General features: G+C 36.7%; 1 protein-coding gene across 6 annotated transcripts in view; it reads left to right on the top strand.

Annotated features, from left to right (window-relative positions):
• RhoGAP19D (Rho GTPase activating protein at 19D) overlaps positions 1 to 13,302 on the top strand; it is a 42,609-nt gene extending 29,307 nt beyond the window's left edge. For 5 of the 6 annotated variants that reach the window (XM_087414908.1, XM_011062325.2, XM_087414911.1 and 2 more), the window contains 10 exons: positions 151 to 678; positions 764 to 1,144; positions 1,225 to 1,363; positions 1,598 to 1,716; positions 1,881 to 2,672; positions 2,975 to 3,113; positions 3,808 to 3,868; positions 6,409 to 6,731; positions 8,968 to 9,212; positions 9,882 to 13,302. In XM_087414908.1, the coding sequence (XP_087271034.1) occupies positions 151 to 678; positions 764 to 1,144; positions 1,225 to 1,363; positions 1,598 to 1,716; positions 1,881 to 2,672; positions 2,975 to 3,113; positions 3,808 to 3,868; positions 6,409 to 6,731; positions 8,968 to 9,212; positions 9,882 to 10,862 (3,708 nt within the window). In that variant the 3' untranslated portion in view covers positions 10,863 to 13,302. The remainder of the gene's footprint in view (positions 1 to 150; positions 679 to 763; positions 1,145 to 1,224; positions 1,364 to 1,597; positions 1,717 to 1,880; positions 2,673 to 2,974; positions 3,114 to 3,807; positions 3,869 to 6,408; positions 6,732 to 8,967; positions 9,213 to 9,881) is intronic. The other variant, XM_011062329.2, reaches the window with a different exon arrangement.
• The last annotated feature ends 78 nt before the right edge of the window (positions 13,303 to 13,380 follow it).

Genomic DNA, 13,380 nt, shown 5'->3' with positions numbered 1-13,380 from the left:
GATATTGTTTTCGGAATCATTTACATTAGAAACAATAAAAAAGAATAGATGAAGATACGAAGTTAACACTAACAATCTTCTGTTATTTCTATTTGAACAACTCCGAATTATCTAAAACTCCTTGTTACATAAAAACATATTCATTTACAGGACGCTGTATCTTGTACGTCGAAGCAGCAAGCCGTTCCGCAAACTCCCACAACTCCGAATAGCAGCATTCCTCCGAGTAACATCCAAAGATTGAGTCCTCTGCCGAGCCACAAAGGCATCAAGAAACTGACGTCATTTAGGAATCGATCGCCAACGGGTCAATCGCCGGTGAACAAAACGCGCAAGCCAAGTAATCAGATAGTGGAACCTTTACCATCGCCTAAGTCGAAAACTTGGAAGGGAAGAATGGCGAAACAATTTAGGAGAATGCATGGTCAAGCTGGTGGCGCGCCATCTTCACCTACGGCGCAATTACCACCAGAAGGGGCCACTTTCAAAGTACCCCTCGAACTCTGTCCGCCATCCTCGTTCTCCGAGTACGTGCCGCTAATTGTCGAGATGTGTACGAGCATTGTCGAGGCGAGAGGACTTGAGGTTGTGGGCATCTACAGAGTGCCAGGAAACACTGCTGCAATTGCTCAACTTACGGACAGTGTCAACAGAGGTTTCGAGAACATTAATCTTCAGGTATTCTATCTGACAATGCTTCCGCGAGGCGTGGATATTTTTCTTGAGATTTTTTTTTCTTGAGATTTGACTTAATTTCTTCCAGGATCCGAGGTGGAGCGACGTTAATGTAATATCGTCGTTACTGAAGTCGTTTTTCCGACAACTTCCTGATTCCTTGCTCACAGCAGAGCTGTATCCCATGTTCATCGACGCCGATAAGATAGAAGATCCACAGAGGAGAATGACCACGATACGAAAATTATTACGAGATCTTCCAGAACCTCACTTTGAGACGCTGAAATTTTTAATGCAGCATCTAAAGAAGATAGTAGAGCATAGTGAGATCAATAAAATGGAAGCGAAGAATTTGGCCATTGTTTTCGGACCAACACTAGTGCGAGCGAGTGGTTCAAGAGACAATATGGTCACTATGGTCACCGATATGTCGCATCAATGTAGAATAGTCGAGAGTCTACTGAATAACGTAAGCCTTCATTAAATAAGGAAAACTTTTTTTAAATGCTAATATAAAATATCGATATGTTTCAATTCAATGTATTTCAGGTTGATTGGTTCTTTTTGGAGGACGATCTGGACGATTTAAGCAGATTGAGCGTAAATTTAAGTCTTCCAACCGATAGTTGCGAAGTTGAACCAGTATCCAATCATAGTCTTCTATTAAACAACATTCAGAAAATCGAAGGTCATTATATATATTATTTTTTACGTTACATCATATCTACTTTCTTACGTATTATTTTATATTCAGTCATTTTTCTTATCTTCGATGTATTTATCTTAAATATAAATTTTGTTTTCGTTCTTTTTTATTCTATTACTAACACTGTTAGTACTTTTAAAAAATAATAGTTGGAGCATGCTATACATTTTATCTACAAAAGTAATGTATTTATCTCTTTTTTTATTAATCAAACAGGCATGCGCGATATGGCATCCGCTAGAGACATCGTATCTTCAATTATATCCGCAGCTAATAAAAAGATACAAAGAAGACGAAAGAATCAGGATGAAATCGACAACAGTGAACATGATAAGGTTAGTACTAATCATTTATGATCATAATTAGTTATGATTATAATATAATATTATATTATAATAAATATTATATTACATTATATTTATTATATTATGTTATAATTATAACTTTTTTGTCTATGTATATATCTCTCGACATATTAATTTAATATTTAATAAATTAGACCAAGTCGAAGCAAGAATCGGAAAATTTGCCGACGATTCGACAAAGTATGGCCTTAAATGAGCGACAGTGTTCCGTCAGCGAAATCGTGCAGATGCATGAAAGCAAGAATCAATCGAATCATTCTACGGATCGTTCTCTGTCGGTTGACGCGAACAGTGATTTGTCACACAAAACGTCTTCATTGAATCGTGCCAAATACGCGATTCAATCCGCACCTCCGTCTGTAGATTCTACGAGATTGTCGATTGATACTGGTCTAAGTTCAGCGGAAACGAGCTCCACCGTATCCAGCAACGCGTCTAATCAAACGAAGCAAAGTAACGACGAAGTAACGATTTTAACGTACGCCGGTTTAAGCGCGACCACTCAGGAGAGAGTACGACGATTCGAGGAGGAAACGAAAGCGATGCTGCAGAGAGATCAGCATCGACAGAAGCTCGAAGCTGAGAAAAGGGAGGAGGAGAAACGGAGAATTGAGATAGAATGGCAATTAGCGAAACGAGAGATGGAGAATGACGATCTGCTCGATAGTATAGTCGACACTACGGTGTCGCCAAGTCTCTTATCGGAACGTCTCTCCGGTCTAAACGAGAGGCTTGCCGATAAATCATTAATAGATCTGCCCGAAAAACATGGCAGATCACGATCTATAACGAGACCACCGCTATCCATAGCCGTGCAACAACATCCCACGATACATAAAAAAACCCAAGCTAGCAATCAACTAACTAGCATACTAGGGGAAAAGATGAACAACGGTGTCATTAAGAAATTTAAGACGGATAAAGATGTAAGTTAATTACGATTTTTGTTTGAACGATCATGGCATAGTAAAGAGTCAATTGTTTTCTATGTGATATATCAAAATCAAATAAACTTTCAAGAAATAGAAATTGACTTGCGCATTACTTTGCCACTTGATAAAAGATCTGTTTGCGTTGCTTGCACTTTTTGCAATATTTGCTTTCTCTCGTTTTAAGTACCAAAATATTTAAAGATTTCAAGCAGTGCGAATAAATCTATTGATACGAGATCTATTTTATTTTCGACTGATAGAGCTTACTTACTTATACGAATTTGTCGGTGTTACAGCCGTCCATGGAGTCGATTTGTTTACCGCCAGTTCGATACGGAAGTCTGGACTCTTTGCACGAGGTTCACAATTTTTCGCAGTCCTCTCCATCACCGTCGCAGCAGCAGCGAAGCGTTCCCGGCGACGGCTCGGATGATGGTTAGTATCACATTTTTTTGTAATTCTATGTAATGTCGTGTTCTGAGTCTTCTCATATGCACTAAATACCGAAGCAAATTTTTCGTGCTATTAATATATTTCCAGAGTTATATATTGCGATAAAGTAAAAGTGTATCTGTGTGAAGCAGTTTATGAACACACGACAATGTTTCTCTTGTACTCGACAGGAATATTCATAGATAATTAGCGAATATCATATAAAAGCTAATAATCGGAATTTGAGCGAGCCATAAAAGGTCTCTATATATATATATGTGTGTGTGTATATGTATATGTATATATAATGTATTATATGTTATATGTATAAATAGGGCTGCACAAGAAAAGTAGCGATACATGATTAAAAAAACAATTCCATCGCTATTTCTGCAGCATTTCATCTATATATTAATTTCGCATATATATATATTGATTCTTAAAAAACGTGAAAGTTAAAGCTGCGAGTTTTATAACGAGTATAGTAACGTACTCATTGTATAGGAAAGAATGTAGGTACATCATTGCTTATCTCTTTTCATTTCTCCGCGGATATATATTCGACTCCCATTTCTTAAATCCGTATATAATTAGGACGCGTTTTTTCTATCTCGTAATATATATCTGTCTCTATTCATATTCTCTTTTATATCTTTTTTCTCTGTATAATATCGCTTCTGACGATCGGTGAGTGTAGCAGGATCTTGTTTTCTGCAGTGGACACAGAAGATACTCACTATTAACAAAAAGCTTTCTAGGTACATTCTCTCTTCTTATTTGCTTCAAACGATTTTTGTCGATTAATTATACGATTATAAAATGTATGTTACAAAGTTATCACGGAAATCTTTCGATTCTCTTACGTTGCGTTCGCCATTATTATCGCGCGAACACAGTTCGGAGCGTAGCAACTTATTTCGCATATTCTTTAGTACGAACACATGTTCACGATACACGAGGCTTCTTGTAACGAAAACAGATCTTTAATTTTAGAAAATACTTATCTTAGTTTCGCGACCGAGCGCAAGGAGGGTCGGCCAGAAAGAGCGCTGGATAAAAAAAGAAGAAGGAATAATACGCGATACATTTCGTCCGAAGGACGTCGCGTGGACGTCATGATAGCTTGCACGTCATACAGATACCGTGACATGTGTAATATGTTTTTCGAGGTGTACTGTGTGTATATAGTCTCTGGCCTATTATTAGACGGATTTTTTGAAGTTTATCTTGAGTGATCGATTTTCTTTTTACATATCTAAAGTAAGGTTTTCTCATTTGTTTCTCAATTAATAAAAATATAGTTTTGTTAGTCATCCAGTATTTATTTTTTTTTTAATAAAAAGATATATAACGTATATGTTTTTTAACTATTTTATTAATCACCATTGGCAACCGTTAAAATCTTGATTGTAATAATATATAATATTTAAATTAAATCTTATACTGACAAATAAAAAATAAACAAACGGATAAAAAAAAGGAGTATGAAATCACAGCACTGGATGAAATTTAATAATTTATTACATTGATAAAAAATCGTTAGACGTTTTGACCACAATCTGGCCATCTTCGAAATCACAAATATTAGTAAAACGCAGAATTTACATATATCTAACATTCAATTCAGCCGTCGTATAATATAAATATGTATAAACGTGTTCTTTCATCTTGTGAAGATGCATCGTACAACATTGTTGCAACGCCAATTATCATATTGCAAATTATGTAGAACAAGAATTTCCAGATTGTGGTCGAAACACCTAAGGATTTTTTATTAATTCATGCTCCTTTTTTTATATATGTTTGATTTATAAATCACGTTCGTTATAATTATTTATTTTGATCAAATAAAACGGAATTTTTATAATAAGAACGGAAGATATATGAATTTTTTTCTCTTTTACAACTGTAAAGAGTTCATACTTTTTTATACATACATTGTAAGCGACGAGTGAATTAAAATATCCATTTTATAGACAACTATTTTCTTTACATATTTCAATCGGTTACAACAATGATGATAAATCTGATTTTTAAAAGACAATAAATTGTAAAAAGTATGATGTGTCTAATAATATGGCCAGGAATTGCGTATATCTTTTTCAGAGTTACACATCGCGCCTGTTGGCCGATCCTCTATTTATACGCTGTTGTCATGTGCTGCATGCCACTCTTTGGCTTTCGGCGTTGAGAAAAAAAAACAGATTTATTTCACACTGGCTGCTTCTGCGATCTTCAACGACTTTTTCTCATAGATGTAGTCGGCGTTGCAAGGACTGAGACATCTTTTTATCTTATTTTCTCTCTTTTATACTCGATATCTAACGGGAGAAAGAAAATACTCCTATTGGATATCGTTATGAAAATAATTAAAAAGAAAGTATATTTTGAACCCTTCTAACGCCGACTATGCAAATTGTCGGATAAATAGTTTCTCTTGGCATGCATGTTCTTGGAGGATCTATTGTAAGCGCTTCGAATGATTCTTCAACGATTGCTTGCCTTCACAATGATAACTTTCTTAGAAAAGTCACACTTTACGTCTCGATCGCGAGCAAAATTTTTTAACGATGCAGTTTGAAGGCATTTTCTTACACGTGACCATCGTAAGCGATAAGTTTTGATGGGGCGGCTGTTTTGACTGTTAGTGAAAGTAATCTAGTCTCGCACCTTCCCATCACACACGTGCGCATTTCTGAATTACACACTTATCTTACTGCTCGTCTGCCTGCCTAATTATGTCGTTAACGACTGCCTCTGCCGATTGATTGTGCTCTTAATTATATAAACTGATTATCTGCCCGCCTCAGTCTACGTCTTTGCGATCAGACACGCCCGAAAAAAAATATGATTTCATAGTTGGCCCGAGACGGCGTATTCCTTCGAAGATCCATGGGCTTTAAAAGGAACGAGGACTAAATCCGTCGACCACGGCTGAGAAATGGCTAAAAAATTCAATTTTCCTCGCTCTTTATCACCGCGCTTTTCTCTCTTTTTATTATTATTTTTTTTCTTCCTCTTCACTAAGCTCAGTGTTTAGTCTCTCCGTCGTGCAAGGCATTTATTTACGTTTTTTTGAGCGGATCTCAAAAAGATAAGATCTAACGCGGCGCCAATCGGTGAGGAATACACCTCGGATAAGAGTAACAGCTCGGATAGAAAACCATAAAGACATACGGTGAGTCCAGACGCAAAGGAGGAAGACGAGAGGAAGAAATTTGTGCTCTGCCGCGCCGGCCATCACGAATTATATGACGAGTGCGAATGACGAAACGAAATGGTTGAATACCACGTATAGGCATACAGCAAGCCCGGGTTTTTGGTGGTACATATCGTCCCACCTGTACGGTACCGCAGGTCCCGGTAGCGCCGCCCCGAAGACACCGACCCAGTCGCCAATGTCAATGCCAGTGCCGGTCGCAGCGGTTCCAATGCCAATGCCCATGCCCGTGCCCGTGTCAGTACCATCAGCAGGAGCAACAACAACAGCAACAGCAGCCGCAGCAGCAGCAGCATCATCGCTGGCAACTGTTGTCGCGTCTGCAGCAGCTACCGCATCATCGGCGACCAACGGCGACGAGCCCACCACCACCGCCAAGACTCTAAACCGATTCCTCCGAGGTAAATTACAGGTCCGCTCTGCCAGACCAGAGAGTCTGAAAATCAGCCGCATCCAGCATCCGAGATGTTCAACGAGCTGACAGCTGGCTCACCCGAATGCCTGGCTTTGACACACTATTTTCAGTTTTACATACATTACTAAGCACGCGTTCATACACGCAGACATATACATACATACATTGTTATTTGTGTAATACTTTTTCTACGACTAACTGTCTATTATACGTCCATTTCTCTCGTTCATGCTATCCACCCATTCTCGTTCGCGTTCATCTCTCGTTGCGCCCAATGTGAATTTGCTGTAAACTCCGTCAGTATCTGCAACTACTATCGAGAAGAATGTCAGCGAGTCTCATGGCTTTCACGCGCGCAATAACGCTGGAGACTGTTTCCTCGTTTTTTTTTTTTTTTTTTTTCTTTATTTTGACTCGCTAGACAGGAACTATCTTGTCTCGCTGGTAAGCAGAAGTTGCGCTCGACGAAACCTGCAATGTCGTTTCCCCGTGCTATTTTATTTTTACCGTTTGTGCTGTTCGGATGTTCGAGCGTATGATTATGAATGGATTCTATAACATATATGGCGTCACTAATTGCAAAAATGTAACACGTTATTTAGAATGGAAAGTATTTTATGCAAAGATATATCGAATCTCGCTCTAAAAAAAGCGATAATAAATTTGGCGATTTTAGCGGATGTTGTTTCAGTTTTTGATAAGTATTTGTTTAAGTATTTTTTTTGTTAAGTACACTTGGGAAGAACGACTTTGCTAAAGTAAAAAATGTAGCTAGATACAAATCTGAAAATAATTATATTGGATGTTCAAGTTGTTAGAATGTTTTTTTGCTAGAAAATTTTTTGCAGTCTTGTTGATCATTGAGCGTCCTATATAATTACTTTGATGGCCAACATAATTTTCAGATCTATCTTTAGTGACAAAAATTTTCATCTCATATTATTTTTATAAAAATTTATCTTTTTTTAATTTATGAAGATTTTCGAAAAAAATTTAAACTTTTTTAAATTTTATAAGTTTTTTTTTTCAGAAATTATAGAATGAAAATTTTTTTTAATTTTACAATATTAAAATTTACATATAGCAGGCCTGGGCAAAATACGTCATTAAAGTATTTGAAATACAAAATACTTCTAATTTTTTCAAATATAAAATACATCGAATAATCTTTTACTTGAAATACAAGATACAAATTACATTTCAAATACAAGTATTTAAAATATGTTCAGCTCTGATATATATAGAAAGAATTCTAGAAAAGATTTAGACTCTTTCAGCACTTCTGAAAAGTATTTCAATTCGTATAAGAAATTTCAGAACTTTTTAAAAAAGTAAGAAATTATAAGTAAAAATTATAAGTAGAAAAATAGAAATTCTGAAAAATACTAAAATTTACATTAAAATTCTAAAAAGTTATATATACAACTAAATTTTTAAATATTTTAGCCAAGTCGTTCTTTTTGTGTATATTTTATATGATTTTGAGCTTCTTAGCAATACTGTTCATATATTGTTTTTAAATACTTTTATGTATATCGCGTATCTCCCGTCTTTTCTTTTCAATCTCTATTTTTATGTTACTTGACGATGCCCTTTATGAAAGTTGCAATTTACAAACATTTACTTACATTACGTACATCTATGTACATATCTTTCTCTACATATACTATGTACATAACTTTCTCATCCTGTGTTTTCAATTGTTTAAAGACATTTTCTTCATCATTTTCATGCTTTAGCACGAAAAAAAGAAAAGGCGTTGATGATGCTAATTATGTTATTATTGCAATGTATACAGCTATCGAAACAACGATTATTTTATTAATAACAGCAATAATAACCGAATGATATGAGAATGCTGATAAAAAATTGAAAATGTTAATGTATTAATCAATTCTTTTGCAACAATTTTGCGTTTACTATCGACGGTGTTTCGATGCTGCCATTGTTATTGTTTATATTATTTCTATTGCAGTTTTTTTTTCGCAGCGATTTTGTTTCCGCAGGAATGCACTCACGCAAGAATTCACCAGTCGCGCGATAAACGAAGCGCATATACACTTACTGGTATTCACTCTGTTTAGCGATTGTGTCACGATTATGTCCGTTACAATAACGACCAAGTAACCAATTCGGTGCTTTGAGTGTTTTTTTGGCGTATGAGTTCGCGCCGCGTCGAGCCTTACATATTCCGCGTGATTAACACAGATCTCCTGTTACAGGTAGCGACCTTCTAACGAGCCTCACGACTACGTTCGATCGCAAGTGGAGGTCCCTCGTCAATCAGTCATCTAATCAAACGCAGCTTCCTCCAGAACCCACAGCCTGCAACAAGGACGACATTACGGAGCATCCGATACAGAAGTCAAGCACGTCCTTGAGATTCAAATATCCGTCTGCCGAAGCTTATCGTGACCCAAGTCTTCATAAATCGCTCGACAAGAGTCACCTTTCTCGCTCGAAGGATGTAAGTATGCGATATTGCGCGTTGTAAAGCTTCCGAAGCTATCATTATCCTCAAAGCGAATGGACTGACTATCTCAAATAACAAACTTTCGTTTAGATTTTAGCGAAAGCGAGTAATTCCAAAAGAATGCAATGTATACGCAAACACGCGATCGTATTCTAATGTGTAATAAGTCAGACAGACATATTTTGCTTAATACTTTGACTGCTATGTGTATCTAATTAGACTGTCGCATATGTATGCGTATCAGTTTAAATATACACACATTTGCTACTTAATATCACTGTGTCATGTTGGGGAATTTTCTTCTAAATTTGGAAGTTTTTTATCCAAGGATTTTTTTTGGGAGGGAGGGAATTTTTTTGTATTTTCTTCCCCCCCAAAAAAATATCCAAATTGTGGCTAAAATATTGAGAAAATAATGACAAGTTACATTAAAAAGTAACGAGTTACAAATTACAAGTTTTTTTCCAGTAATAAATGACTTTTCCAACCTGTTTTAAGTAACTATTGCGCCAACTTTGATATTATATTATCATAAAAAATTCGCAACGTTATTATCAAATAGTTATTATAATGTAGTAACTGAATAACGGCAATTACTAGTTATTTCCATCCTTTATAGTTATTATTTATCATTATCATCAATGTCCATTTCGTTTACCACAGGACGCTCCTGAAAAGGACACCGACTCAACGGTAGCCGATGACATGCCGCATCCTTTGGAATCCGTCACGCCGAACAACGACCGCGGCGCGAACGACAAGCAGAGATTGGAAACGAAGTCTGCGACAAATCACACGACGGAAAACGAGGATCAAAAAGATGTGGACGAGGGGGACGATCGTCTGCGTGTGGGAAACCCGAAACGATACGAACTGGCGAACGAAAAGAATCTTCAGGAAGGTAAATCGGAGAACAACGACATTAGTACAAAAGTGGAGGATAACAGCAGGAGTCATCATTACGAGACTGGAGATTCTAGTTACTCCAACAAACTGAAAAAATTTGAAAGCTTAACGAATTGTCAGGCGAGGTCTCGCTTAAAACGGTCGGAGTCTCTGAATAAGAGGACATGCGAGAACACCACATCGCGATTAAAAAGATCGGAAAGCTTAAATAAACATTCAACCGAGAGACTATTACCGCTCAAACGATCCGAAAGCTTAAACAAGCACTCCGATAGATCGGAGTCGCCGGGCAGTAAACTAAAACGCTCGGAATCGCTGACGAAGACTGAAAAGACCGAGTGCAACATCAGCAAACGGCGACAATCGGTGCGAAAAGAGAGCGCCACGAAATTAAAGCGGAAGAACGGGATGTCGGAACGATCGATCAAACGAAGGCACACTGTCGGTAGCACTAAGGACTTTGACAAGGTACATTGGCTCGATAATAAATTGCAATCGGAAGCCGAGAGAGTCATTAGAAGCGACTACAGACCGAAGAAGAGCCAGCTCAGAACCAGCTCCCCCGATCTCAGCACCAATCGAGTTGGCATGGCTGACACGAGCTTTCTGATCGAGGTGAGCTTTCGTGGACCCAGTAACGTCGTCTTCAACGTAACCAACGCCGCCCGGCCGCAGTCATTGCCGGACGCGAGTCTCGCGTCCAAGGTTTTCAAGGTGCCCCTCGAGAGTCACGTATAATATACACTTGAATAAGTCACTCGATATATTTCTATATTCATCTCTGAATAATACATGCACATGGTGCTGTTGTCATATCTATATCTACCTGCCATCATTTTTAATATACTTCTACCGATTTATATTATATATAAACGGAATTATATCAGATTTTTATATACTCCATAATAATTGGATCGCATCTTTGTTCGCCGGAAACGCTGACATTCATTAATCGCCAGTGTGCCAAAAATCTATCATTCTATGAATCATTTCTCGTTAATCGTTAATCGAATGATAATATCGAAGATTCATTATGACGGCTAGATGGATTAGATAAAGGAGAAAATATCTATCTCCACGTTCTCTGCACTACAATGTTTTAATATTTAATTGAGTGTAACGTTTAATATGAAATCATTCGAAATGATCGAAAAATCGTTCTGGCTTATCGAGCCAGAAACTATTAGATTATTTCTCTTTAAAGAAAAAGATAAAACACATTTTACTGATCTGCGGATAGCAAAAATGAAGCTAATCTACATTGAGGCAACGTAAGAAAGTTATTTAGTGATTATATATTGCATGTGGTATCTGCATTGTGTCAATTTTATATATAAATATATAGGTAAATATAAATACATATGTATACACATTATCTTTTACTTGTGAATTGTGATTGTGACATTTTTTTGTACATACGATGTATAATGCGAGCTGATTCGATTAAGCATTAACTATAGTAAGGTAACTGACTATATATATTTTACGTCTTTAAATTTATATTTTAATAATCACTTAATAATCATATTGCAGATGTTCTATTTGCGTGCAAAACTAGCTCGATCCTTGTGTGCGGATTATTGGCTATACGCGAGAATGCACTATTTTTAACGCAGATATGACAAAGGTGATCATTAAGATAAAAATAATGATCGTGCATGCGTTTTGTAGGCTTATAATTGCCGACTTTGCACGACATGTAGTCGCGAGCGATCGGTATACTTGAAAGTTCTTTAAAAAGTAGCATCCATAGCGTTAAGAAACTTTTTTTACGTAAGCTCTCCGATGAAAAGTCTACAATGTGATAAAAACTTAATTGATCGCGCGCCTGTACGTCGATGTACGTACACATATCGTTACGCGTACTACGGTTGTGTTGCGTGCATGCGTGCGTGCATGCAGAGATTTACACGAGCGCGTGAAAAACCTATTTTCTATGTGCATTGTGATCGATATTAACGATCAGTCCTGTACTCTGCTGCTGTTGCGTCATTGTAAATTTTATTAATACAGTAAAAGGCAAGGCGCGAACGGTGCCGTCAATTATAATATACATTCGGTGCCTCGCACAATGCGGAATCTGCCCGTTTTAAGGTAAACAACGATGAGAATTCCTACGCGAATCTGTTAGAATTCTCGACCGTTTTCCTAGATCGGCCAGATTTCCCATTGTGCACCGTTACGAGGATGACACGTTAATCGGTGCAAAACGTATGTGTATTGCTTGTATCGCCGTAAGATAGTTTACTCAATATCTCAGATGCTTGGGTCTCTTGTGTGGATCGTTAGTGTTGCATTATTTGTACCCCGAGAACTATATACTATGCAAAACTTTTTGCCTTTATCTTACCTTTGTAATTTGCGTTTAGCGCGCCGCGTCGCATCCAAGCTATCGATAAGCGAATATCAAACGAGAAATTTCGATCACTGATACACGAAAAAAAATGTATTAACAGCATTAATTAACAGCATCTAATTGAAAACAACCTTATTGAATCATGACGTCAAACGAAAAATGTCGTTCGCTTATGATGTCAAGATTCAATATGGCTAAGATTAAATACTCCAAGAGTCTTAATAAAACATAATATTTTATTAAAACACGATGTGTGTTTTATTATTAATATTGAATTAACATAATTATCTTCAACTAGTTAGTTATGCTGTTAATAAATCTTTTTTCTTGTACGATATCTGCGAATTATAGAGAAGTCTCTGTATACGCGACATATTAATCGCGATTAATTTTAACCTTAATATAAATGTAGAATTCACTCGGGATCGGCGCAATATGTTATACGTTAAGTTTATGTGTTAGAAGATTTAATCTGTAAATACGTACAGCTAAATTTTTTTTCGCGAACTACCGTACATCACGTGTTATCTCTTCGTCTGTCCGGAGCGAGGCGTTTAAACAACTTTACGTAATACCAGTTACTGTCGCGCGAATTGAGAAATCCGAAGAGAAATAAAGTAGCCGAAGACAATCGATTTGATTATGCATGTAAATACAAATGTAACTAAATTCTAAGAGATGACGATAAAAAGAGCGATAATTTATTTCGAGAGGGATATAATGATTGTGATCGTGTTATTTATTATTAACCCAAGTGAATAATATGTTCATCGTAAATTCTTAAAAGAACACGAAATTGTAAATAAATATATTACTATGAGATTGAGAGATAGCTTTTAAGTGTTTCCTTGTCTTCTTCTGTATATAATTTAAGTCAATTATGTTATCTCTCTAACGCTC

The sequence above is a fragment of the Acromyrmex echinatior genome, chromosome 1, assembly GCF_024713525.1.
Source record: "Acromyrmex echinatior isolate Ae372 chromosome 1, ASM2471352v2, whole genome shotgun sequence".
NCBI lineage: Eukaryota > Metazoa > Arthropoda > Insecta > Hymenoptera > Formicidae > Acromyrmex > Acromyrmex echinatior.
The sequence above is the reverse complement of the archived record's forward strand: the minus strand, read 5'-3'. Positions and strand labels throughout refer to the sequence as shown.